Consider the following 26,861-nt stretch of genomic DNA (forward strand, 5'->3'; position numbering starts at 1 on the left):
TAATATATCTCCTATTGAGTAAAAAGAGCAAGTCAAACAAAGAATAGATACTGTGTATTTCCACTTACCTATGGTCCAAAAACTGCAAAACTCAGCTATCCTGGATACATTCGTAAGTAGTAAAATCATTAACAAAAGGAAAATGGGATATGATCAGGATGAAATGAACAGGGACCTTCTGAGGCGCTGACAAAGTTTTGTTTCTGGTCTTGGGTGTTTGTTTTATAATTATTCTTTAAATAAACTGTACAAGTGTGTTTTATCCAGTTTTCTGTATGAATGATACTTGGAGATTAACAAGAAAGAGACAAATATAGTTTTTACAATAGGCAAAAGGCTTAAATGGGCTAGTACCAAAGAGGAAATACAATCTTTTTTTTAAGATTTATTTATTTATTTGGAGAGGGAGAGAGGGAATCTAAAACAGACTCCCCACTGAGCTCAGAGCCCAACGTGGGGGCTGAGCCAAATCCAAGAGTCTGATGCTCAACCAACTGGGCCACCCAGGTGCCCTCCTATATGTCACACTTTTTAAACAAATAGAGTAATTGTTTAGTCTGAAAAAGGTCATCTTTAGTATACAGAAAGGTAAAAATAATGATTGCCCAGATCGTTTACAATGTGTCTACTATATTTTTAATAGATTTAATATCTTACATGCTCTTCTAGGTGAAAAATCAATAGTCCATGCTTCACCAACTGAGAAACACGGATTTCTCCAACAGAGCCAAAACGACTAAGGAAAGAGAAATTTTGAGATGCCAATAAGGCAAATGAACAAAAACACAATGCAGGGTAAGAACTGCAAAGGCTAGATTCCCCTTATAAAATGTGGAAGGCTGTGGGCTAGTAAGAAAGGGAGTGCCAAAAGATGATATCAAATGTGTTGTCTTGACACCATGGGCGTGTAGTCTCCCAACCTGCCTGGAGGAGAGAGGAGGCGGAGAGAAGTCAGTGGGAGGAGGGCTGTGCTGGCTCTTGCCACCCAGAGGAAAACTTCCTGTGGGTACAGCTCCAGTCAGAACTGAGTAGATCCCTCAAATCACTGCTGGGCAGGGCCAGACAGACCCGGGAGCGCTGAAAATATAGGTGCTGTTTTTCAGTTGCTGCCCACGGACTTTTTATTTATAATCTGTACTGTTTTACAAAACAGTGTCACAGACACCTACACAGGGACAGAAACTGGGGAAAGATCCTCTGACTTCAGCGGTGCTGCAGAGACCCTTCTGAATTTCCTTTGCATCTCGGCACCAGCTCCTGTTCTTTTTCCTTCCATGAACTAGGGCTATGCTCCAAGGAGCCATCTTTTTCCCTTCTTCATTTTTTTCTTTGCTTGCATTTCCTTTGCTCTGTTTTCCTGGGCAGGCTGATTCACTCTCCTAGCTTCAGATACCACTTCTGCCAGAAAGACCTGTGAGTCTACGTTTTTGTCCTAAAGGAAACTTTGGGCCACTATTCTCTTTCCCAGTCCCTCTTGGACTGTCCTTCCATTACTCCAATAAGCTCAAAATTGGACCCATAATGTCCTCTCTCCATAAGAGTTTCCCATTCTATGCTCTTCCTTTTCACTGGTCCTTTGTCTGCCAGTTAGAAACCTGTGAAATTTCTCTCATGCTTCTTGCTCCATATTCGTATAGCTGGCTTATTTCAGAGACATGAAGCACATGCTCAGTGCCAGGCACAGTGCTAGGCTGTGGGGGAAAAGGACAAATGAGAATGGGTCTCAGCCTTTGAGAAGCTCAGTCTAGTGGAAGACGTAGGCCATACTGTCCTCTAACGAACCAGAGTAGGAGCTATTGGAAAGGCAGCAAAGTGTACCAGATAAAGGTGTAGGTTCTGGGGCCAGATGGCTTGAATCCTACCTCCCCTGATGACAAGCTGTGTGACCGTGGACAGGTGACTGGAACTTTGCATACATTGGTTTCCTTAATGGAGAATATGAATGATAGTAATATCTACCTTAGGTTTCTTGTAAATGTTAAATGAAATAATACCTGCCAAACACTTAGAACAATGCCTATCACATAAAAGGATTTCATTCATTTGCTCATATTTTTAAAAAAAGATTTTATTTATTTATTCATGAGAGACACAGAGAGGCAGAGACATAGGCAGAGGGAGAAGCAGGCTCCCTGCAGGGAGCCTGATGTGGGACTTGATACCAGGACCCCAGGATCACACCCTGAGCCAAAGGCAGATGTTCAACCGCTGCTGAGCCACTGAGCCACCCAGGCATCGCCATTTGCTCATTTATTCAATGTGTGCCAAGCACTGTCTTAGGGGCTCGAGAGACAGCAAAGAACCACCTAGATGAACATGGAATGCTCAGTCTAAATGAGAGACAATAAGCAACAAACATAAAGAAATTCTATATGTTAGTATTATAGAGAAGAGTTATAGGACAAAGAAAAAGATAAGTGCTAGTCATTAATATTATGATATTTTAGGGGTCATTTGATCTTGGATTTAAAGGAAGAGAAGCACAGGGCACCTGGGTACACAGGCAAGGACAAATATGTTTTATAACTGGGAACAGGTGACTCCACTGTCAACTGTAGGGTGCATCCTGGTGTCCAAGCTGCAGAAATGTGGGAACAAAAATGGGGATGTTAGCGGCAATGAAATACACTGTGCAGTCATAGCTTGGTGGTCCTCTTTTTTTGTGACCATTTGCTCTTTGTCAGGCACCAGGCTAAACCTTTTATAATTATGACCTCATTTAATCTTTATAGCAACCCATGGAAGTAGGCACTCAATTATCCCCATTTAATAGAGAGCTGCATTATCCAAGAGAAGCATAAGTCAAGCTACACATGTAATTTTACAGTTGCTAGTAGCCACATAAACAAAGTACGACTTGGGTGAAACTAAGTGTAGTAATACACTTCCTTTATCCCAATAGATTTAACATATTATCATTGGGGCGCCTGGGTAGCTTGGTCAGTTAGGCGACTGACTCTTGGTTTCAGCTCAGGTCCTGATGTCTGGCTCCTGAGGTCAAGCCCTGGGTCCATTTCCATGCTCAGCAGGGAGTCGGCTTGGATATTCTCTCTCCCCTCCCCATATACTCTCTCTCTCAAATAAATAAATTAATTAATTAATAAATCTAAATGATATATATCATTTCACTCTGTAATTAATAAGATCTTTTCTTTCATGCTAAGCCTTCTAAATCCAGCGTGTATTTTAACTTAAAACGTGTTTTACCTTGGACTAGTCACATTTCACATGCTCAGTAGGGTTTGGGGTTGCTGAGTGATGCAGTCCTGACCTCAGGCTGCTGCCAAGCCCCATAGGACCCAGGACCTTGGGGAACAGATCCTGTATGGTTTGAGCTCCATATTTTCTTTCCCATCAACCCCACTCTGCACCCTCAGACAAAGCTGTCAAAGTGCAGCCTGCATCGTGTGGCTCCATTCCCAGAGAACAAACAGCCCTTTGGTCTCTGGGCCTCACTTTGAGGTGAGGGGGTTCCAACCCCAGCTGCCCTGGCTAGGCCCACTCTTTTCTGCTCTTTCACTCGGGCCCCTTGTGGCCCTGCACCCACACCCTCATTGCCCTGGCTTTACTACTTCTTACCTCTGTGTCACCCTGATACCTTTCTCCTTCCGGCTCAGCAGCCAATCCCATACATCCTGCCAGACTCAGCCAATGGAAATTATTCAAGAAATCTCAGGGATTGGAGATTACATCCGTTCTGTGTTTTCCTAACAGAGCTGTTAATTACCCTTTCTCCTCCCATCACACCTGTATCGATCCTCTCAGCTCTACCAGAGCAGGGATTGATAATTTTCCAATTGCTCTTCATAATACAGAGACATGGAAGATGCTCAGGAACACACCTGACGTTTGCATGAAAGACAGGAAACGAGTAGCAAAAAGAGGAATTGTAGTGTTTAATACAGGACATCTTTCATTTGATCCATAAATACTTACTGAGTGTCTTAGGTACTGAGCCTGACCTACTGGGAAGCAGAACTAAGTCCTTGCCTTTTATTAGTTCTAGTTTGGTGGTGGGAGTCAAACATGAAAACCAAAAGCCACAATGTGATATACACAGAGACTGAGCTATGGGCCAAGTGCTGTGGGCATGAAAGACAGAGGGACACATTCTTCCTGGGAGAACCAAGGGCCTTCATGGAGGATGAACTCTGAGCCTACCTTGTAGGATGTGTGGACATTTTCTATGAAGGGGGCAGAGGGTATTTCATGCAGAGAGACCCACATGTGAAGGGCACTGTCAGAGGGATTTAAGCGCTGCCTTACTTGTCTTCAAACTCACTAAGCACTTCCCTACTCTAGAACCTTTGCGCAGGCTGGTCCCTCAGGTCCTTCTGCCCAGAATGTCTCTTCTCAACCACCTGTTCCTTGCAAGTCACTGATCACCAAATCCTACTCAGAGCTCCCTATCATTCATTCATTCATTCACTCATTCATTCATTTTTTAAAGATTTACTTACTTATTTTAGAAAGAGAGACAGAGGGTGAGAGAATGAGAGAGAGCAAGAGAGAACAGGGGGAGAGCAGGGGGAGAGAGAGTCCAAGCAGACTGTGGGCAAGGTGTGAAGCTTGACCTGGGGCTCAGTCTCATGACCCTGAGATCACAACCTGAGCCAAAACCAAGAGTTGGTCACTTAACCGACTGAGGCGCCCAGGCAGTCCTCAGATCTCCCTATTTAAATGGAAATCTGCCCCTACCTCCTTCATTCTATTATCCCAATGCCAGTTCAAACATTCCATTCTTGCTGCATGTGATGTAAGATCTCAAATTAATCCATGGGTGTTTGTAATATTTATAGCCCCCACTGGGTAAATCAGTCAGCCTACCTACCTACCTACCACATATGCATAAATGTACCTCTTTGTGTATCTATGATTCTATCACCCATCTAGACTGCTAAGCTACTGGGTTATTTGCTCAAACCCCATACATTTCTCTTATTGAATTATTTGCTGATTACTCAGAGAGGCATATTAAAATATATCACTATAATTATGAATTTGCCTATTTCTCTTCTTATATTTTGAAACTATTATAACAGCTGATGGCTGTCTTGTTAGGTGTATATAATTATATATTCCACCAATATAAAGTCCATATATATGCAGTTAATATTTCTGGCCTTGAATTCTATTACATTATCTAATGCTATCTCATCTACTTTCTTTTTTGTAGCATTTCCTCAGTATATATATATTTTTCAATCGCTTATATTTAACCTCTTTTTCCCCTGTCATTTTGTCATCATTTTACCTACTATGTGTAGCACACAGTGACATTTTAAAATCCCCTCTGAGAATCTGTTTTTAAATGGGTGGCTGTAATATATTTTCATTCATAAGGATTACAAATATATTTTAAATTATTCCAGGCTATCCTGGCCTGTTTCTAGTCACTTGGGACAAATGGAAGCCCATGTTCCACATAGCTAGTAAAAGTTATGAATCAACCTAAAAATAAAATATGTTTTATCCTTTACCTTGACAAATGTAGCTTCGTATGGTGACATTATGAAATATGTTTAAATATATGATTTTTATATGACTAAGAAGTGCAAAAATGTCAAAGATGGATGAATTAAATTATTACATATCTGGAGGTCCAGTGGATGGATGTCTGCGCTGCTATAACAGAATACAGAATACTACAGAAATTCTTTCTCATGGTTGTGGAGCCTGAGAAGTGGAAGTCTGAGATCAGGGTGCTAGCAGACTCAGGTAAGGGTCCTCTTCTGGGTCTTAGACTTCCTCTGTATCCCCATGTGGCAGAGGGTAGGAGCTCTATGGGATCTCTTTTATAATGGCACTGGTTGTATTCAAGAGGGCTCCACCCTTGTGACATAATCAACTCCCAAAGGCCTCAACTTCTCAGGGGTTAGGATTTCAACATACGAGTTTGGGGTGGGAGGGAAGGCATAAATATTTCAGTGATATGTAAGTTATACAGAAGTAGATATTTATTTTACAAAATACATTTTTCTTGCCATCATTTCAGCAAAATTATGTTGCTAAATAAGTATTTTCACAAGAGACAGGAGGAGGTTGGTGGAGGAGGAGAATCCTGAGCTCACCTCATCCCACAGACACGCTGAGCGAACAGTCACTTTTCTGCAACAAACTGAAAATGAGCCAAAGGCTATGGCAGAACAGACCTTCCACAGCTAATCCTAGAGATGAGGCCACACAGGAAGGGGCATCGGAGGGGGGGGAGATGCAGCTGTGATCCAAATCCCAGGTGAGACATTGCAGGTGCAGAGAAACAGAGAAGCAAGAGGAGCAGATCCCACCCCAGGTACTGGAGCTCCACACCGGGAAGATGAGTCCCCATAACATCTGGCTTTGGAAATCAGTGGGGCTTAACTTCAGAAGCTTTTAAGATCAGCAAGGCTTACTTCCAGGTATTTTAAAAATCAGCAGGCTTAACTCCAAGAGAGCCAGAGTGAGATAGGAAACTGAGTCCATGCTCTTAGGAGCCAGCATAATAAATAACCTGGCCTGAGGCACAGCACAGAAGCAGCAGTTTGAAAAGCACCTCAGGTATATATACATAAAGGAGACTTATTTACTAATCTCAGAACATGTGCTGGAGGGACAGGGATCTTTAGGAGACTTCTCCAAGAACAAGAATGCTGGTAGTTGCCTTTTCTCTCCTACCCCAGCCTACTAGGTAGCAACACACTTGTGAGAATCAGCCCTAACATTCTCCACTGAGCTTGCTAGCACCATATGACCTGCCGCTGGATTCACCTATGGCCCCACTCCATCCAACCCACCTAGTCAGGCACCCATCCCACACCCTGAAAGCAGCCCCTGCAGGGATTAGTGCCACCCTAAAGACTGAGGGAGAGGCAGAGATAACTCAACTCACCAGTAGATCTGCAGTTCCAAGAGTTGAACCTTTAAGCTGGCCATGCAAGAGAAAGCCCTGCTGTTTGGTGTAGCTACAATTGCAGCAGAAAGGCTAACTTCAGACACTTAGCCCAACTGCTGACCCCACCCACTGAGGAGCTTACAGAGGTCTCCAACGGACCTCTCAACAGTGCAAGGATCAGACCCTGCTCCATGGGCAAAGCAAGTCATTCTAGAAGACAGGATTGAATGCAAATGTGGCTCAGCCACAAGAGTAGAATGCATGCAGCCCATTTAGGAGACCTTCCTGGAGCATCTGGTTCTGGTGACTAGGGGGCATTGTGCTAAGAGCACCATAGGATGTTTTCTACACAAGGCCATGACTTTCAAGACCAGGGGGCAAAGCTGACCTCCTAAATACATAGAAACAAACACAGAGAGACAAAATGAGGAGATAGAGAAATATGTCCCAAATGAAAAACAGGACAATATCACAGCAAATATCTAAGTGATAGAGAGGCATATGTTTGATAAAGAATTCAAAGTAATGGTTGACTTGAGAAAACAGTGGAAGATTTCAGTGAGACATCAACAAAGACAGAGAAAATATAAAACAGAACCAATCAGACCATGAAGAATTCAATAACTAGGCAGTAGCCCACCTCCTTTTTCAACAGGACAGGTGCTGCTGTGTCCTTTGCTAAGGACTTCCTGGTGGGTGAAGTAGTCACGGCCATCTCCAAGACCACAGTAGTACCCATCAAGTATGTCAAGCTGCTGTTGTAGATGGAGTATGCCAGCAAGCAAATCACCACAGATAAGCAATACAAGGGCATTATAGACTTCGTGGCTTATATACCCAGGGAGCAGGGAATCCTCTCCTTCTGACATGATAACCTGGCCAGTGTCATCAGATACTTTCCATTCAGGCTCTCAACTTTGCCTTCAAAGATAAATACAAGCAGATCTTCTAGGGTGATGTGGACAAGAGAACCCAGTTTTGGTGCTACTTTGTAAGGAATCTAGTGTCAGGTGGTGCCACTGGCCACATCCTTGCATTTTGTGTATCCTCTTGATTTCGCCCCTACTGAGTAGGCAAAGCTGGAGCCGAAAGGGAATTCAGAGACCGTGGTGACTGTCTGGCTAAGATCTACAAATCTGATGGGATTAAGGGTCTGTGCCAAGGCTTTAATGTGTCTGTGCAGAGTATTATCATCTACCGAGCTATACTTTGGTATATATGACACTGCAAAGGAATGCTTCCAGGTCCCAAGAATACTCATATCTTCATCAGTTGGATAATATTAGCAGTGATTCCTGGGTTGACTTCCCATCAATTTGACATTGTTCATCACCATATGTTGATACAGTCAGGGTACAAAGTAACTGACGTCATGTACACAGGCAAGCTTGACTACTAGAGGAAGATTGCTCATGATGAAGGAGCCAAAGCTTTTTTCAAGGGCACATATGCCAGTGTTCTCAGAGTCATGGTGGTGCTTTTATGCTTGTCTTGTCTGATGAAATCAAGAAGTTTACATAAGTTATTTTCTAGGTCTCTCCTGCCCCTGTGAACAGGCATGCTGTATTATATAACATATCTTGAGCATTCTTGACAGACTGTTGACTATTTATCAACAGCAACTATTTACTAGTTGAAAATGTGAAGCAGTAATATTCATATGACCAGTTTTCTTGTAAAGCCATTTCCATTTTGATGGGACTCAATTATGTTTTTTTCAGTCATTCCTGAAAAATAAATTTGAAGAAATAAAAAATATCTGAAAAAAATAACTAAAACTAAACAAACAAACAAACAAACAAACAAAAAAAACACTGGAGGGAATCCATAGCAGTTTAGAGGAGGCAGAAGAACAGATCAGTGATCTGGAGGACAAGGTAATGGAAAACTACCAAACTGGACAGCAAGAAGAAAGAATAATTAAAAAATGAGAATAGCTGCAGGGAACTCAGTGGCATCATCAAGCACAATAACATTCATATTAAAAGGATCCCAGAAGAATAAGGGAAAGAGAAGGGGGGGCAGAAAACTTATATCAATAAATAATAGCTAAAAACTTGTCTAATCTAGGGAAGGACACATACATCCAGATCCAGGAATCACAGACAGCCCCTACCAAGAGTAATCCAAGGACCTCTACATCAAGACAAGTGATAACTAAAATGGCAAAAAGTAATGATAAAGAGGGAATTTTTAAAGCAGCAAGAGAAGAAATCCATTACACACAAAGGAAACCCCATAAGGATATCAGCTGATTTTTCAGCAGAAACTTTGCAGTCCAGGAGAGAGTGGCATAATATATTCAAAGGGCTAAAAGGAAAACAAACTCGCAAACAAGAATACTCTACCCAGGAAGATTAACACTCAGAAGAAAAGGAGAGATAAAGAGTTTCCTAGGGCCCCCTGGCTGGTTCAGTCAGAAGAGCATGTGCCTTGATCTTGAGGTCATGAGTTAGAGACTCATGTTGGGCATAGAGATTACCAAAAAATAAAAAAAATAAAAAAAATAAATAAAAATAAAAATAAAAATAAACTTTTTATTTATTTTTATTATTTAAAAAGATTTTATTTATTTATTCATGAGACACACACACACACACACACACACACACACACAGGTAGAGACACAGGCAGAGGGATAAGCAGGCTCCACGCAGGGAGCCCAATGCAGGACTCAACTCCGGGACCCCAGGATCATGCCCGGGCCAAAGGCAGGTGCTAAACCAATGAGCCATGCAGGGATCCCCTAAAAAGCATATTATACATCTATTACAGCCTACACACCCCTCTTGGAAGACCAGTGTTCTAAATAAGAGATGTACATAGAGTTATCTTTGCTTGGGAGCAAGATACAGGCATTAGTCCATGTGGAACGGGCAACATAGAAATTAATGTCAAATCTGAAAAACAGGAAAAATAAAAATTGCTGATTTAAAGTAAGCAATCACTAAAGAAATAATACACATTAATTAGATATAAGAGTCCTTATATTAATGAGAATATTGTTTTAGTAGCCTATGAAACCAAATAACTTTTTTTTAAATTTTTTATTGGAGTTCAATTTGCCAACATATAGTATAACATCCAGTGCTCATCTCATCAAGTTCCCCCCTCAGTGCCCATCACCCAGTCACCTCAACACCCCCATCCACCTCCCCTTCCACTACCCCTTGTTCATTTCCCAAGAGAGTTAGGTGTCTCTCATGTTCTGTCACCCTCACTGATATTTTCACTCATTTTCTCTCCTTTCCCTTTATTCCCTTTCACTAATTTTTATATTCCCCAAATGAATGAGACCATATAATGTTTTGCCATTTCTGATTGACTTATTTCACTCAGCGTAATACCCTCCAGGTCCATCCACATTGAAGCAAATGGTGGGTATTTGTCATTTCTAAAGGCTGAGTAATACTCCATTGTATACATAGACCACATCTTCTTTATCCACTCATCTGTCAATGGACACCGAGGCTCCTTCCACAGTTTGGCTATTGTGGATATTGTTGCTATAAACATCGGGGTGCAGGTGTCCCGGCGTTTCACTGCATCTGTATCTTTGGGGTAAATCCCCAGCAGTGCAATTGCTGGGTCATAGGGCAGATATATTTTTAATTCTTTGAGGAACCTCCACACAGTTTTCGTGAGTGGCTGCACCAGTTCACATTCCCACCAACAGTGTAAGAGGGTTCCCCTTTCTCCACATCCTCTAACATTTGTTGTTATCTGTCTTGTTAGTTTTCCCCATTCTCACTGGTGTGAGGTGGTATCTCATTGGGGTTTTGAGTTGTATTTCCCTGATGGCAAGTGATGCGGAGCATTTTCTCATGTGCTTGTTGGCCATGTGTATGTCTTCTTTGGTGAAATTTCTGTTCATGTCTTTTGCCCATTTCAAGATTGGATTGTTTGTTTCTTGCTGTTGAGTTTAATAAGTTCTTTAGAGATCTTGGATACTAGCCTTTTATCTGATAAGTCATTTGCAAATATCTTCTCCCATTATGTAGGTTGTCTTTTAGTTTTGTTGACTGTGTTTTTTTTTTGTTGTTGTTGTGCAGAATCTTTTTATCGTAATGAAGACCCAATAATTCATTTTTGCTTTTGTTTCCCTTGCCTTTATTGATATATCTTGCAAGAAGTTGCTGTAGCCAAGTTCAAAAGGGGTGTTGCCTGTTCTCCTCTAGGATTTTGATGGATTATTGTCTCACATTTATATCTTTCATCCATTTTGAGTTTATCTGTGTGTATGTGTAAGATAATGGTCTAGTTTCATTCTTCTGCACGTGGCTGTCCAATTTTCCCAGCACCATTTATTGAAGAGACTGTCCTTTTTCCAGTGGATAGTCTTTCCTGCTTTGTCCAATATTAGTTGACCATAGAGTTGAGGGCCCATTTCTGGGTTCTCTATTTTGTTCCATTGATCTATGTGTCTGTTTTTGTGCCAGTACCACACTGTCTTGATGACCACAGCTTTGTAGTACAACCTGAAATCTGGTATTGTGATGGCCCCAGATATGGTTTTCTTTTTTTTTTTTTTTATGGTTTTCTTTTTTAAGATTCCCCTGGCTATTCGGGGTCTTTTCTGATTCCACACAAGTCTTAAGATGATTTGTTCCAACTCTCTGAAGAAAGTTCATGGTATTTTGATAGGGATTGCATTAAATGTGTAAATTGCCCTGGGTAACGTTGACATTTTCACAATATTAGTTCTTCCAATCCATGAGCATGGAAAATTTTTCCATCTCTTCGTGTCTTCCTCAATTTCTCTCAGAAGTGTTCTGTAGTTTTTAGGGTATAGATCCTTTACCTCTTTGGTTAGGTTTATTTCTAGGTATCTTATGCTTTTTGGTGTAATTGTAAATATGACTGACTCTTTAATTTCTCTTTCTTCAGTCTCATTGTTAGTATATAGAAATGCACTGATTTCTGGGCATTGATTTTGTAACCTGCCACATTGCTGAATTGCTGTATGAGTTCTAGCCATCCTGGGGTGGAGTCTTTTGGGTTTTCTATGTACAGTATCATATCATCTGCGAAGAGCGAGAGTTTGACTTCTTCTTTGCCAATTTGCCTTTTATTTCTTTTTGTTGCCTGATTGCTGAGGCTAGGACTTCTAATAATATGTTGAATAGCAGTGGTGAGGGTGGACTTCCCTGTCGTGTTCCTGATCTTAGGGGAAAGGCTCCCAGTGTTTCCCCACTGAGAATGATATTTGCTGTGGGCTTTTCATAGTAGGCTTTTAATATGTCGAGGAAAGTTCCCTCTATCCCTACACTCTGAAGTGTTTTGATCAGGAATGGATGCTATATTTTGTCAAATGCTTTCTCTGCATCTATTGAGAGGATCATATGGTTTTTGTTTTTTTCTCTTGCTGATATGATCAATCACATTGATTGCCTTACAGGTATTGAACCAGCCTTGCATCCTGGGGATAAATCTCACTTGGTCATGGTGAATAATCTTCTTAATGAACTGTTGGATCCTATTGGCTAGTATCTTGTTGAGAATTTTCCATCTGTGTTCATCAGGGATATTGGTCTATAATTCTCCTTTATAGTGGAGTCTTTGTTTGGTTTTGGAATTAAGGTGATGCTGGCCTCATAGAATGAGTTTGGAAGTATTCCATCCCTTTCTATGTTTCAGAACAGGCTTAGTAGAATAAGTATTGTTTCTTTTTAAAGATAGAATTCCCCTGGGAAGGCATCTGGCCCTGGACTTTTGTGTCTTGGGAGGTTTTTGATGACTGCCTCAATTTCTTCCCTGGTTATTGGCCTGTTCAGGTTTTCTATTTCTTCCTGTTCCAGTTTTGGTACTTTGTGGTATTCCAGAAATGAATCCATTTCTTCTAGATTACCTAATTTATTGGTGTATAGCTGCTCATAATAAGTTTTTTAAATCGTTTGTATTTCCTTGGTATTGGTGGTGATCTCTCCTTTCTCTTTCATGATTTTATTAATTTGAGTCTTTTCTCTCTTCTTTTTAATAAGGCTGGCTAGTGGTTTATCTATCTTATTAATTCTTTCAAAGAACCAACTCCTGGTTTTGTTGATCTCTTCCACAGTTCTTCTGGTCTCTATTTCATTGAGTTCTGCTAGAATCTTTATTAACTATCTTATGCTGCTGGGTGTAGGTTCTATTTGCTGTTTTTTCTCCAGCTCCTTTAGGTGCAAGGTTAGGTTTTGTATTTGAATTCTTTCCAGTTTTTGGATGGATGCTTGTATTGCAATGTATTTCCCCCTCAGGACTGTTATTGCTGTATCCTAAAGATTTTGAATGGTTGTAACTTCATTCTCATTAGTTTCCATGAATCTTTTTAATTCTTCTCTGATTTCCTGGTTGACCCTTTCATCTTTTAGCAGAATGGTCCTTAACCTCCACGTGTTTGAAATCCTTCCAAACTTCTTCTTGTGATTTAGTTCTAGTTTCAAAGCATTATGGTCTGAAAATATGCAGGGTACAATCCCAATCTTTTGGTATCAGTTAAGACCTGATTTCTGACCCAGTATGTGGTCTATTCTGGAGAAAGTTCCATGTGCACTTGAGAAGAATGTGTATTCAGTTGCGTTTGGATGTAAAGCTCTGTAAATATCTGTGAAATCCATCTGGTCCAGTGTATCATTTAAAGCTCTTGTTTCTTTAGAGAAGTTGTGCTTAGAAGATCTGTTGATTATAGAGAGCTCTATGTTCAGGTCATCAAGTAATAGTGTATTATTATCTAAGTATGTCTTAACTTTGGTTATTAATTGATTGATATACTTGGCAGCTCCCACATTCGGGGCATGCATATTGATGATTGTTAGGTTCTCTTGTTGGTAGATCCTTTAAGTATGATATAGTGTCCCTCTTCATCTCCCTACTACAGTCTTTGGGATAAACTTTAATTTATCTGATATAAGGATGGCTACCCCTGCTTTCTTTTGAGGACCATTTGAATGGTAAATGGTTCCCCAACCTTTTGTTTTCAGGCTGTAGATGTTCTTAGGTCTCAAATGAGTGTCTTGTAGACAGCAAATAGATGGGTCTTGCTTTTTTATCCAGTCTGAAACCCTGTGCCTTTTAATGGGGTCATTAAGCCCATTCACGTTCAGAGTTACTATTGAAAGATATGAATTTAGTGTCATCATGAAACCTATTCAGTCCCTGTTTTTGTGGATTGTTTCCTTGGCCTTCCTCTTTCTTTTACAGAGTCCCCCTTAAGATTTCTTGCAGAGCTGGTTTGGTCATCACATATGGTTTCAGTTTCTGCCTATCTTGGAAGCCCTTTATCTCTCCTTCTATTCTGAATGAGAGCCTTGCTGGATAGAGTATTCTTGGCTTCATGTTCTTCTAATTTAGGACCCTGAATATATCCTGCCAGCCCTTTCTGGCCTGCCAGGTCTCTGTGGAGAGGTCTGCTGTTAACCTAATACTTCTCCTCATAAAGGTTAGGGATCTCTTGTCTCTTGCTGCTTTAAGGATCTTCTCTTTATCTTTGGAATTTGCAAGTTGCACTATTAAATGTCAAGGTGTTGAGTGGTTTTTATTGATTTTAGGGGGGGGGATCTCTCCATCTCCTGGATCTGAATGCCTGTTTCCCTTCCCAAGTTAGGGAAGTTCTCAGCTATGATTTGTTCAAATATGCTTTCTGGCCCTCTGGCCCCCTCAGCACTCTCTGGAACCCCAATTAAATGTAGATTTTTCCTTCTGAGGCTGTCATTTATTTCCCTTAACCTATCTTCATGATCTTTTAATTGTTTTTCTCCTTTTTCCTCAGCTTCCCTTCTTGCCATCAACTTGTCTTCTATGTCACTCACTCGTTCTCCTACCTCCTTAACCCTCATTGTCAGGACCTCCAGTTTAGATTGCATCTCATTTACTTGATTTTTAATTTCTGCCTGATTAGATCTAAATTCTGCAGTCATGAAGTCTCTTGAATCCTTTATGCTTTTTCCTAGAGCCACCAGTAGCTTTATAATTGTGCTTCTGAATTGGCTTTCTGACATTGAATTGTAATCCAAATTTTGTAACTCTGTGGGAGAGAGGACTGTTTCTGATTCTTTTGTGGTGAGTTTTTCCTTCTAGTCATTTTGCTCAGTGCAGAGTGGCCAAAAACAAGTTGTACTGGAGAAAGGAAAAAAGAGAGGAAAAAAAGGGGGAGGGGACAAACAAAACAAAAAACAAGGGGGAGTATCCTCTGATTCCATATATTGTAAATCCCTCGACTTCCCCTGAAACTTTCCAGCACTGCTTGGTCAATAACTTGCTTTTCCCCTGTCCTTCCAGCTGGTCTTCTGCGGGAGGGGCCTGCTGTGCTGATTCTCAGGTGTGTGCACCTGGGGAAGCTGCCCAGCCCCCTGCTAGGTGCACGGCTCAGTGGGAGCTGTTTATCCTGTGACATCCCTGCTCAGTCCCAGGTACCAGGTGACACCAGGAGGAGAAACTACAGTGATGGCGGCCAGCTCTCCAGCTCTGGAGTCAGCTCCCGCAGTCCGCAGGGGCCTGGATGCTCGCTTCGCGCCGGCGAAGATCTGCACAGCTCGGGGGCGCCCACTGGCAGGAGCGTACTTGCTGTCCTGGCCCTCCTGGCCTCTGCCTGTCCCAGGGGGAGCGCAGGATCCTGGGTTGTGTCCCCCGCGCCCTGGGCTCCGGGGCCTGCGCTGCTGGAATCCCGCTCCCAGGGTCGCGCAGCCTCCTCCCCATGGAGCCGCCGCCTGAACCGACTTTTTTTTTTTTTTTTAAAGAAGTTTCCCAAAGTTAAGTGAATTCATGACGACTAAACTAGCCTTACAAGAAATGTTAAAGAGGATTGATTTGAAATAAAAGATCATAACTAGAAGAAAATTAATGAAAGTAAAAAAATTCACAGGTAAAAGCAAACAGATTAATCACTTATAAAGCCAATATGGAGGTTAAAACACAAAAGCAGTAAAATCAATTATATCTACAAAAATAAATCAATATGGATACATAAAATAAAAAGATATAAACACATGATATACATAAATGTGGAGGGGGGAGTAAACATTTAGTGCTTTTAGGATGTCTTCAAAATCAAGTAACCATTGACTTAATATAGACTGTTATACACATAAGATATAAATCTAATGGTAACTACAAATTTAAAAATCTACAACAGATACACAAAATACAAAAAGAATGGAATCCAAACATAACATTAAAGAAACAAGGGAAGAAAGCAAGAAAAAAGAAAGGAACAGAAAACTACAAGAAAAAAAAATCAAACGATTAATAAAATAGCAATAAGTATATACTTATCAATAAATACTTTAAATGTAAATAGACTAAGTGCTCTGATAAAAAAACCACACGATGACTCATCTATGTGCTGCTTAGAAGATGCTCACTTTACACCTAAAGACATATATACCTATAGACATGTACAGACTGAAAATGAGGGGCTGGAAAAAAATTTTACCATGTAAATGGAAGCAAAAAAGAAACTAGGGTAGCAATACTTATATCAGACAAAATAGACTTTATTTTTTTTAATTTTTATTTATTTATGATAGTCACAGAGAGAGAGAGAGAGGCAGAGACACAGGCAGAGGGAGAAGTAGGCTCCATGCACCGGAAGCCCTACGTGGGATTCGATCCTGGATCCCCAGGATCGCGCCCTGGGCCAAAGGCAGGCGCTAAACCGCTGCGCCACCCAGAGATCCCAAAATAGACTTTAAATAAAGACTGTAGTAGGAGACAAAGAAGGGCACTGAATATTAATAAAAGGAAACAATTCAAAAAAAGGATGTAACAATTGTAAATATCTATGCAACTGACATAGGAACATCTAAACACATAAAGCAATTATTAACAGACATAAAGAGAGGAACTGACAGTAATACAATAATAGTAGAGGGGTTAAACATCTCACATCAACAGATAGATTATCCAAACATAAAATCAACAAGGAAACAATGGCTTTGAATGACACATTAAACCAGGTGGACCTAACAGATATATACAGAACACCTTATCCAAAACAGAACACACTACTTTATAAGTGCATGTTATGTGAAACATTCTCCAAAATAGATCACATGTTAGGCTACAAAAAAAGTCTCAATAAATTTATGAAATTTGAAATCATATCAAGTTTCTTTTCTAACTAAAGCAGTATGAAACTAGGAATCAATTACAAGAAAAAGATCTGGAAAGATCATAAATACATGGAGGCTAAACAATAAGCTACTAAACAATGAATGGGTCAACCAAGAAATAAAAGAGAAAATTTAAAATTGCATGGAAATGAATAAAAATGAAAACACAATGGTCCAAAATCCTTGGGATGCAGCAAAAGCACTTCTAAGAGGGAGGTTTACAGCAATACAGTCCTACCTCAAGAAACCAGAAAAATTTCAAATAAACAACCTAATATTGCAACTAAAAGAGCTAGAAAAGGAACAAAGCCCAAAGCTAGCAAAAGGAAGGAAATTAAATAAAGATTAAAGCAGAAATAAGTGAAATATAGGTTAAAAAACAATAGAAAGGATCTATGAAGCCCTGATTTGGTTTTTTGAAAAGAGTAACTTTTCAAAATTTACTTTTTACTTGGTAAACTTTTAGCCAGACTCATCAAGAAAAAAAGAGGACTCAAATAAATAAAATAAATTAAAAAGACAAATTAATAATCAATATCACAGAAATAAAAAGGATTATAAGACACCACCATAAAAAATTACATGCCAACAAATTGGACAACTTAGAAGAAATGGATAAATTCCTAGAAACACAATCTCCCAAAGTTGAATCAAGAAGAAACAGCAAATCTGAACAGACTTACAGTACTACTTATGAAATGAACTGGTAATAAAAGAACTCCCAACAAACAAAAGTCTAGGACCAGATGGCTTCACAGGTGGATTCTACAAAAACATTTCAAAAAGAGTTAATACCTGTCCTTCTCAAATTATTCCAAAAAATAGAAGAAGAAGGAAAATGTCCAAATCCATTCTATGAGGTCATCATCACCTTGATACTAAAGCCAAAGACACTACAAAAACAAAAACAAAACCAAAAACAATTACAGCCCAATATTTCTGATGAACATAGATTCAAAAATCCTCAACAAAATATTAGCAAGCTGAATTCAACAATGCATTAAAAAGATCATTCACCATGATCAAGTGAGATTTATTCAGGGATGCATGAATAGTCAAATATTCTCAAATCAATCAACATGCTATACCACATTAACAAAATGCAAGATAAAACTATATGATTATCTCAATAGATGCAGGAAAAGCATTTGACAAAATTCAGCATCTGTTCATGATAAAAACCCTCAATAAAGTGGATTTGGAGATAACATACCTCAACATAATATATGACAGACCCACAACTGACATCATACTCAACTATGAAAAGCGGAATTATTTTTTCCTCCAAGATCTGGACCAAGACAAGGATATCCACTCTCATCACTTTTATTCAACATAGTACTGAAGGCCTAGCTATATCAGACAAGAAAAAATAGTAGACATCCATGCTGGTGAGGAAGAAGTAAAATTGCCACTATTTGCAGATGACATGATACTGTATATAGAAAATCCTAAAGACACCACTAAAAACCTGTTAGAACTGGGCAGCCTGAGTGACTCAGTGGTTTAGCACCACCTTTGGCCCAATGCATGATCCTGGAGACCCAGGATCGAGTCCCACATCGGGCTCCCTGAATGGAGTCTGCTTCTCCCTCTGCCTATGTCTCTGCCTCTCTCTCTCTCTGTGTCTCTCATGAATAAATAAATAAAATATTAAAAAAATAAAAAATAAAAACCTGTTAGAACTAATAAGTGAACTCCATAAAGATACAGCATACAAAATAAAATATAAAAATCTGTTGTGTTTCTACACATTAATAATGAAGTAGTGGAGAGAGAGAAATAAAGAAAATAATGCCATTTACAGTGTCATTAAAAAGAATAAAATATCCAGGAATAATTTAACTAAGGGAATGAAAGTTACCTATACTCCAAAAACTATAAGACATTAATTAAAGAAATTTAAGATGACAGAAACAAATGAAAAGATAGTCTATGCTCATGGATTATAACAATATTTTTAAAATGTCCATACAGTCCAAAGCAATCTACATGTTTAATGAGATTCCTATCAGAGTGCCAATAGTATTTTTCACAGAACTAGAATAATCTTAAAATTGATTTGGAACCACAAAATATTCAGAATAGTTGAAGCAATCTTGAGAAGGAAATACAAAGGCGGAGGTATCATGATCCCAGGTTTCAAGAACTACTACGAAGCTATAATAATCACATAGTGAACAGTATGGTAGCAGCCCAAAATATACGTATATCAAAGGAAAAGAATAGAGAACCAAAAAATAAACCCACACTTAGATGGTCAATTGGCCTACAATAAAGGAGCCAAGAATATACAGTGAGGAAAAGACAGTCTCTTCAATAAATGGTGCTGGGAAAACTGGACAGCCACATACAAAAGAATGTAACTGAACCACTCTCTTACACTGTACACAATATCAAATTCAAAATGAATTAAAGACCTAAATATTAGATCTGAAACCATTAAACTCCTAAAAGAAAACATAGGCAATAATCTTTTAGACATCAGTCTTAGCAACATTTTTTGGATATGTCTCCTCAGGCAAAGGAAACTAAAGCCAAAATAAAATATTGGGATTAAATCAAATCAAAAAGCTTTTACATGACAAAGGAAACAATCAACAAAATGAAAAGGCAATCTGCTGAGTGGAAGAAGGTATTTTCAAATCATATATTTGATAAGAGGTTAATATCCAAAATATATAAAGAACTTATACAACTCAACACCAAAAAAATCCCTAAATAATCCCATTAAAAATGAGAAGATTTGAGTAGACCTTTTACCATAGGTGGCCAATAGATACATGAAAAGATGCTTAACATCACCAGGGAAACCATCAGGGAAATGCAAATCAAAACCACACAGCGAAATATCATCTTATGCCAATCAAATTAATCAGAATGATTAGTATCAAAAAGACAAGAAATAACAAGTATTGGCAAGGTGAGGAAAAATCAGATCCCTTGTGCATTGGAATGTAAATTAGTGTAGCCACTATGGAAAAAGTATGGAGGTTCCTTAAAAAGTTAAAAAATTGGGGGATCCCTGGGTAGCTCAGCGGTTTAGCAACTGCCTTTGGTGGGCGTGATCCTGGAGTCCCGGGATCGAGTCCCACATCGGGCTCCCTGCATGGAGCCTGCTTCTCCCTCTGCCTGTGTCTCTGCCTCTCTCTCTCTCTGTGTCTCTCATGAATAAATAAATAAAATCTTTAAAAAAATAGAGCTTACCATATGATATAGATATATCATAGATACAGAACTACCAGATTTCTGCTGGGTATTTACCAAAGAAAAGAAAAATACTAATTCAAAAAGGTATATGCACCCTGTATTTATTGCAGCATTATTTACAAAAGCCAAGATATGGAGCAACCTAAGATCCATTGATAGACAAATGAATAAAAATGTGTGTATGTACATACACACACACACACACACACACACACAAATGGAATATTATTCAGCCACAAAAAAGAATGAAATCTTGCCATTTGTGACAATATGAATATACCCAGAGGGTATGTGCTAAGTGAAATAAGTCAGACAGTGAAAGAGAAAGACTGTATGATTTCACTCACATGTAGAACTTAAAAAACAAATGAGCAAACAAACAAAACCAGAAGGACTCATAAATACAATGAACAAACTAGTGATTGCTGGGAGGGGGGAATGGGTGAAATAGATGAAGGAGATTAAGAAGTACAAACTTCCAGTTATGAAACACATAAGTCACAGGGATGAAAAGTACAACATAGGAAACACAGTCAATAATATTCTAATAACTTTGTATGGTGACAGAGTAACTACATTATAGATGGTAAGTTTATATGGCAATGGATGGCAGGCATTGTATAAATATAGACTTGTCCAATCACTATGTTGTACGTTTGAAACAATTATCTTTCAGTTTTTAAAAGTAAATGTAATTTATTCAAAGTACATGAAATTTGAATATATATTCACAATAATGTAGATTGAAGCCCATGTAAAGAATAAAATTAAATCAAGAATTAAAATTAAATTAAATTAAAATTATTTTTACATACATTCATAGTATAGTTCTTCTAAAATAATAAAATAATTAATTAAAATTTAAATGGTAATCAATGGCTATGAAACAAAAAAATGTTACTAAAAGAGTTAAATTGTATTTAATTTTCCAAAATTGAATTAAATATTTTTTTTAAAAATTTTTATTTATTTACGATAGTCACAGAGAGAGAAAGAGAGAGAGAGGCAGAGACATAGGCAGAGGGAGAAGCAGGCTCCATGCACCGGAAGCCCGATGTGGGATTCGATCCCGGGTCTCCAGGATCACGCCCTGGGCCAAAGGCAGGCGCCAAACCGCTGCGCCACCCAGGGATCCCTTGAATTAAATATTTATCAAATGTTTTTATAAAACTATAGCTAAAAAATAAAAATAAAAAAAAAACTATAGCTATTTTCAATTTCATCTCATTACCAAGGTAACAAATTGGTACCATGTTTCATTCATGTTAAATCTAGGCCACTTTGCATATACCTTTGATTATGAATTGCTTAACATTGAAATATTCTTTAATCACCAAGTGCAATTGCTATGAATATTACACTAAATTGTGAGTATCTTTAAAACCATGAATTGGAACACAAATGGGGGGTTTCCAACTCCTGGGAAGATATATTTTGTGATACATGAATTGGTTGCATTCTGAGAAGAAAGATTTATTTATTTTTTTCTCTAACCTAGGCATTTCAGCCATGCAGATCTCTGCACAGCAGAGCATCTACATGCAAATATCAACAGTGACAAAAACAAAAAAACAGTGACATAACACAAAACCTGTACAGTATTTGGATACAGTTTCAGATCATATTAGATCTGTTTCAAGGAATACCGTCAGTCACAAGAGGTGATATTTAGGATTGACTCTAATTGTTTTAGACAATCCTCTGAAAATATTAATCATGCTTTATTTTAAAGACTTCTTATGTTCATTTAATACATTCTCTTTCCGCAAATTTATTCCTGACCTCTGGGTTTATTATTTATCATTATCATCATTATTATTATTTAATATTGTATTTATTTATTCATGAGACACAGAGAGAGAGAGGCAGACACAGGCAGAGGGAGAAGTAGGCTCCATGCAGGGAGCCCAATGCGGGACTCGATCCTGGGACCCCAGGATCACACCCTGGGCAGAAGGCAGGCGCCAAACTGCTGAGCCACCCAGCGATCCCCCTGACCTCTCGGTTTAATAGTGTCATTCAGTATTGGGTTTGCTTTCATGCTCAGTGAATCTCGGTAGTTGGTCTGTTCATGTTTGTCACTCCTAGATTGTGTCTTAGTCAGTACCCTAACTCTTTAGACTGAGGGGAAGGGATGGGAATTATGGCTGAGTGGGTTCTGTGTGTGGGATCTCTCCCAGGCTCACTGGGGGGTCTCCTGTGTCAGAACTCCTCCTTCAGGGAATAATCACTGTGTGGCAGAATCAGCTGCATCATTTCCTTTTCTGCTTCAACTTTTCTGGGTTAGGGGGCCTAAATGAGCTCAATTTAGCTCTGTTCCCTTCACCATCTCAAACAAATACAGCTTTTCTCTGGCAGCGTAATAATCCCTCTGTTTAGCAAGCATTCTAGGATTTACCCCTAGGGGCACACAATGGGACTGCCTGCATTTCTCTGGTTTAGCTTTTTCCATTAGGAGCGGATGCCCAGTGCTGCCCCTTTATGATTTTATCTCAGTGTGGTGTTTCTCTGGAGCTATGTAGGGGCGGTGGCTTCTACTCTTGATTATACTTTCTCTGGAGTATTTTTTAAAATTTTTTCATTTGTTCTTATTGAAGTTCGATTTGCCAACATACAGTATAACACCCAGTGCTCATCTCCTCTACTGCCGTCCTCGGTGCCTGTCACCCAGTTACCCCAAACCCCACTCACCTCCTCTTTCACAATCCTTTGTTCGTTGCCCAGAGTCAGGAGTCTCTCATGGTTTGTCTCCCTCTCTAATTTTTCCCACTCAGTTCCCCTCTTTTCCCTTTAATCCCTTTCACTATTTCTTATAATCCCTGTATGAATGAAACCATATGATGATTGTCCTTCTCCAATTGACTTACTTCACTCAGCATAATACCCTCCAGTTCCATCCACATTGAAGCAAATGGTGGGTATTCAATCTTTCTGATGGCTGAGTAATATTCCATTGTAAACATCTTCTTATCCATTCATCTGTCAAAGGACATTGAGGCTCCTTCCACAGTTTGACTATTGTAGGCATTGCTCCTGTGAACGTTGGGGCGCAAGTGTCCCAGCATTTCACTGCATCTGTATCTTTGGGGTAAATACCCAATAATGCAATTGCTGGGTCATAAAGTAGCTCTATTTTTAACTTTTTGAGGAACCTCTACACTGTTTTCCAGAGTGGCTGCATCTGTTTGCATTCCCACCAACAGTGCAAGGGGGTTCCCCCTCTCCACATCCTGGCCAACATTTGTTCTTTCCTGTCTTGTTAATTTTCGCCATTCTCACAGGTGTGAGGTGGTATCTCATTGTGGTTTTGATTTATATTCCCTGATGGCAAGTGATGCAGAATATTATCTCATGTGCTTCTTGGCCATGTGTATGTCTTCCTTGCTGAAATTTCTATTCATGTCATCTGCCATTCATCCATTTCATGACTGGATTTTTTGTTTGAGTTTAATGTTGAGTGTTGAGTTGAGTTTAATAAGTATTTTATAGATCTTGGATACTAGCCCTTTATCTGATATGTCATTTGCAAATATCTTCTCTCATTCTGTAGGTTGTCTTTTAGTTTTGTTGACTGTTTCTTTTGCTGTGCAGAAGCTTTTTAATCCTGATTAAGTCCCAATAGTTCATTTTTGCTTTTGTTTCCTTTGCCTTCATAGATATATCTTGCAAGAAGTTGCTGTGGCCAAGTTCAAAAAGGTTGTTGCCTGTGTTCTCCTCTAGGACTTTGATGGATTCTTGTCTCACATTTAGATGATTCATCCATTTAGAGTTTATCATTGTGTCTGGTATAAGATAATGGTTCAGTTTCATTCTTCTGCATGTGGCTGTCCATTTTTCCCAGCACCATTTATTGAAGAGACTGTCCTTTTTCCAGTGGATAGTCTTTCCTGCTTTGTCGAATATTAGTTGACCATAGAGTTGAGGGCCCATTTCTGGGTTCTCTATTTTGTTCCATTGATCTATGTGTCTGTTTTTGTGCCAGTACCACACTGTCTTGATGACCACAGCTTTGTAGTACAACCTGAAATCTGGCCTTGTGATGGCCCCAGATATGGTTTTCTTTTTTAAGATTCCTCTGGCTATTCGGGGTCTTTTCTGATTCCACACAAATCTTAAGATGATTTGTTCCAACTCTCTGAAGAAAGTTCATGGTATTTTGATAGGGATTGCATTAAATGTGTAAATTGCCCTGGGTAACGTTGACATTTTCACAATATTAATTCTGCTAATCCATGAGCATGGAATATTTTTCCATCTCTTTGTGTCTTCCTCAATTTCTTTCAGAAGTGTTCTGTAGTTTTGGGGTATAGAATCTTCACCTCTTTGATTATGTTTATTCCTAGGTATCTTACACTTTTGGGTACAATTGTAAATTGAATTGATTCCTTAATTTCTCTTTCTTCAGTCTCATTGTCAGGGTAGAGAAATGCCACTGATTTCTGGGCATTGATTTTGTATCCTGCCACACTGCTGAATTGCTGTATAAGTTCTAGCAATCCTGGGGTGGAGGCTTTTGGGTTTTCTATGTACAGTATTATGTCATCTGTGAAGAGGGAGAGTTTGACTTCTTATTTGCCAATTTGAATGCCTTTTATTTCTTTTTGTTGCCTGATTGCTGAGGCTAGGACTTCTAGTACTATGATGATTAGCACCGGTGAGAGTGAACATCCCTGTTGTGTTCCTGACCTTAGGGAAAAGGCTTTCAGTGTTTCCCCATCGAGAGTGATATTTTCTGTGGGCTTTTCATAGATGGGTTTTAAGATATTGAGGAAAGTTCCCTCTATCCCTACACTCTGAAGTGTTTTGATCAGGAATGGATGCTGTATTTTGTCAAATGCTTTCTCTGCATCTATTGAGAGGATCATATGGTTTTTGTTTTTTCTCTTGTTGATGTGATCTATTACGTTGATTGTTTTACAAGTGTTGAACAAGCCTTGCATCCCAGAGATAAATCCTACTTGGTCATGGTGAATAATCTTCTTAATGTACTGTTGGATCCTATTGGCTAGTATCTTGTTGAGAATTTTTGCATCTGTGTTCATCAGGGATATTGGTCTATAATTCTCCTTTTTGGTGGGGTTTTTGTTTGGTTTTGGAGTCAAGGTAATGTTGGCCTCATAAAATGAGTTTCGAAGTATTCTGTCCCTTTCTATACTTTGAAACAGCTTTAGTAGAATATATATTATTTCTTCTTCAAAAGTTTGATAAAATTCCCCTGTAAGCCATCTGGCCGTGGACTTTTGTGTCTTGGGAGGTTTTTGATGAGTGCCTCAATTTCCTCACTGGTTATTGGCCTGTTCAGATTTTCTATTTCTTCCTGTTCCAGTTTTGGTAATTTGTGGTTTTTCAGAAATGCATCTATGTCTTCTAGATTGCCTAATTGTTGGCATATAGCTGCTTGTAATACATTTTTAAAATCGTTTGTATTTCCTTGGTATTGGCTATGAGTTCTCCTCTTTCATTCGTGATTTTATTAATTTGAGTCTTTTTTCTTTTTAATAAGGCTTACTAGGGATTTATCTATCTTATCAATTCTTTTGAAGAATCAACTCCTGGTTTTGTTAATCTGTTCTATAGTTTTTCTGGCCTCTATTTTATTGAGTTATGCTTGAATCTGTATTATCTCTCTTCTGCTTGATGTAGGCCTTAATTGCCATTCTTTCCCCAATTCCTTTAGGTGAAGGGTTAGCTTGTGTATTTGAGTTTTTTCCATTTTTTTTAAAGGGAGGTTTGTATTGTGATGTATTTCCCCCTTAGGACCACTTTTGCTGTATCCCAAACATTTTGAACAGTTGTATCTTTATTTTCATTAGTTTACATGAATCTTTTAATTCTTTTCTAATTTCCTGGTTGACCCATTCATCTTTTAATTGGATGCTCTTTAACCTCCACGTGGTTGAGGTTCTTCCCAATTTCTTCTTGTGACTGAGTTCTACTTTCAAAGAACTGTGGTATGAGAATATGCAGTGGACAATCCTAATCTTTTGGTATCAGTTAAGATCTGATTTGTGACCCATTATGTGGTTTATTCTGGAGAAAGTTCCATGTGCACTTGGGAAGAATGTGTATTCAGTTGCACATTGGATGGAAATTTTCTGTATATATCTGTAAAATCCATCTGGTCCAGTGTATCATTTAAGGCCCTTGTTTCTTTGGTAGTGTTCTGCTTATAATATATGTCATTTGCAGAAAGTGCCATGTTGAAGTCTCCTACTATTAGTGTATTATTATCTAAGTATCTCTTTACTTTGGTTATTAATTGATTGATATACTTGGTAGCTCCCACATTAGGGGCATAAATATTCATGATTGTTAGCTGTTCTTGTTGGATAGACTCTTTAAGTATGATATAGTGCCCCTTTTCATCTCTTACTACAGTCTTTGGAATAAACTTATTTATCTGATATGAGGATTGCTACCTCAGCTTTCTTTTAAGGACTATTTGAATGTTAAATGGTTCTCCACCCCTTCATTTTCAGGCTGGAGGTGACTAAAATGAGTCTCTTGTAGACAGCATACAGATGGGTCTTGCTTTTTTATCCAGTCTGATACCCTGCATCTTTAGCCCATTCATGTTCAGAGTAACTGTTGAAAGATATGAATTTAATGTTGTTGTATTATCTATACAGTCCCTGTTTTTCTGGAGTTTCTTTGGGCTCCCTCTTTCTTTTACAGGGTTTCCCTTAATATTT

The 26,861-nt window shown here is 39.0% G+C and overlaps 1 protein-coding gene and 1 pseudogene across 1 annotated transcript in view; one reads left to right on the forward strand and one right to left on the reverse strand.

The window, feature by feature from the left end:
* Positions 1 to 370: 370 nt before the first annotated feature.
* SLC35F3 (solute carrier family 35 member F3) overlaps positions 371 to 26,861 on the reverse strand; it is a 457,576-nt gene continuing 431,085 nt past the window's right edge. Inside the window, exon 8 of the mRNA XM_072823037.1 lies at positions 371 to 2,578. Coding sequence (XP_072679138.1) covers positions 2,451 to 2,578 — 128 coding nt within the window. The 3' untranslated portion in view covers positions 371 to 2,450. The remainder of the gene's footprint in view (positions 2,579 to 26,861) is intronic.
* On the forward strand, positions 6,911 to 9,491 carry LOC140631652 (ADP/ATP translocase 2 pseudogene; annotated as a pseudogene).

Source organism: Canis lupus, chromosome 4 (genome assembly GCF_048164855.1).
Source record: "Canis lupus baileyi chromosome 4, mCanLup2.hap1, whole genome shotgun sequence".
Taxonomy (NCBI): Eukaryota; Metazoa; Chordata; class Mammalia; order Carnivora; family Canidae; genus Canis; species Canis lupus.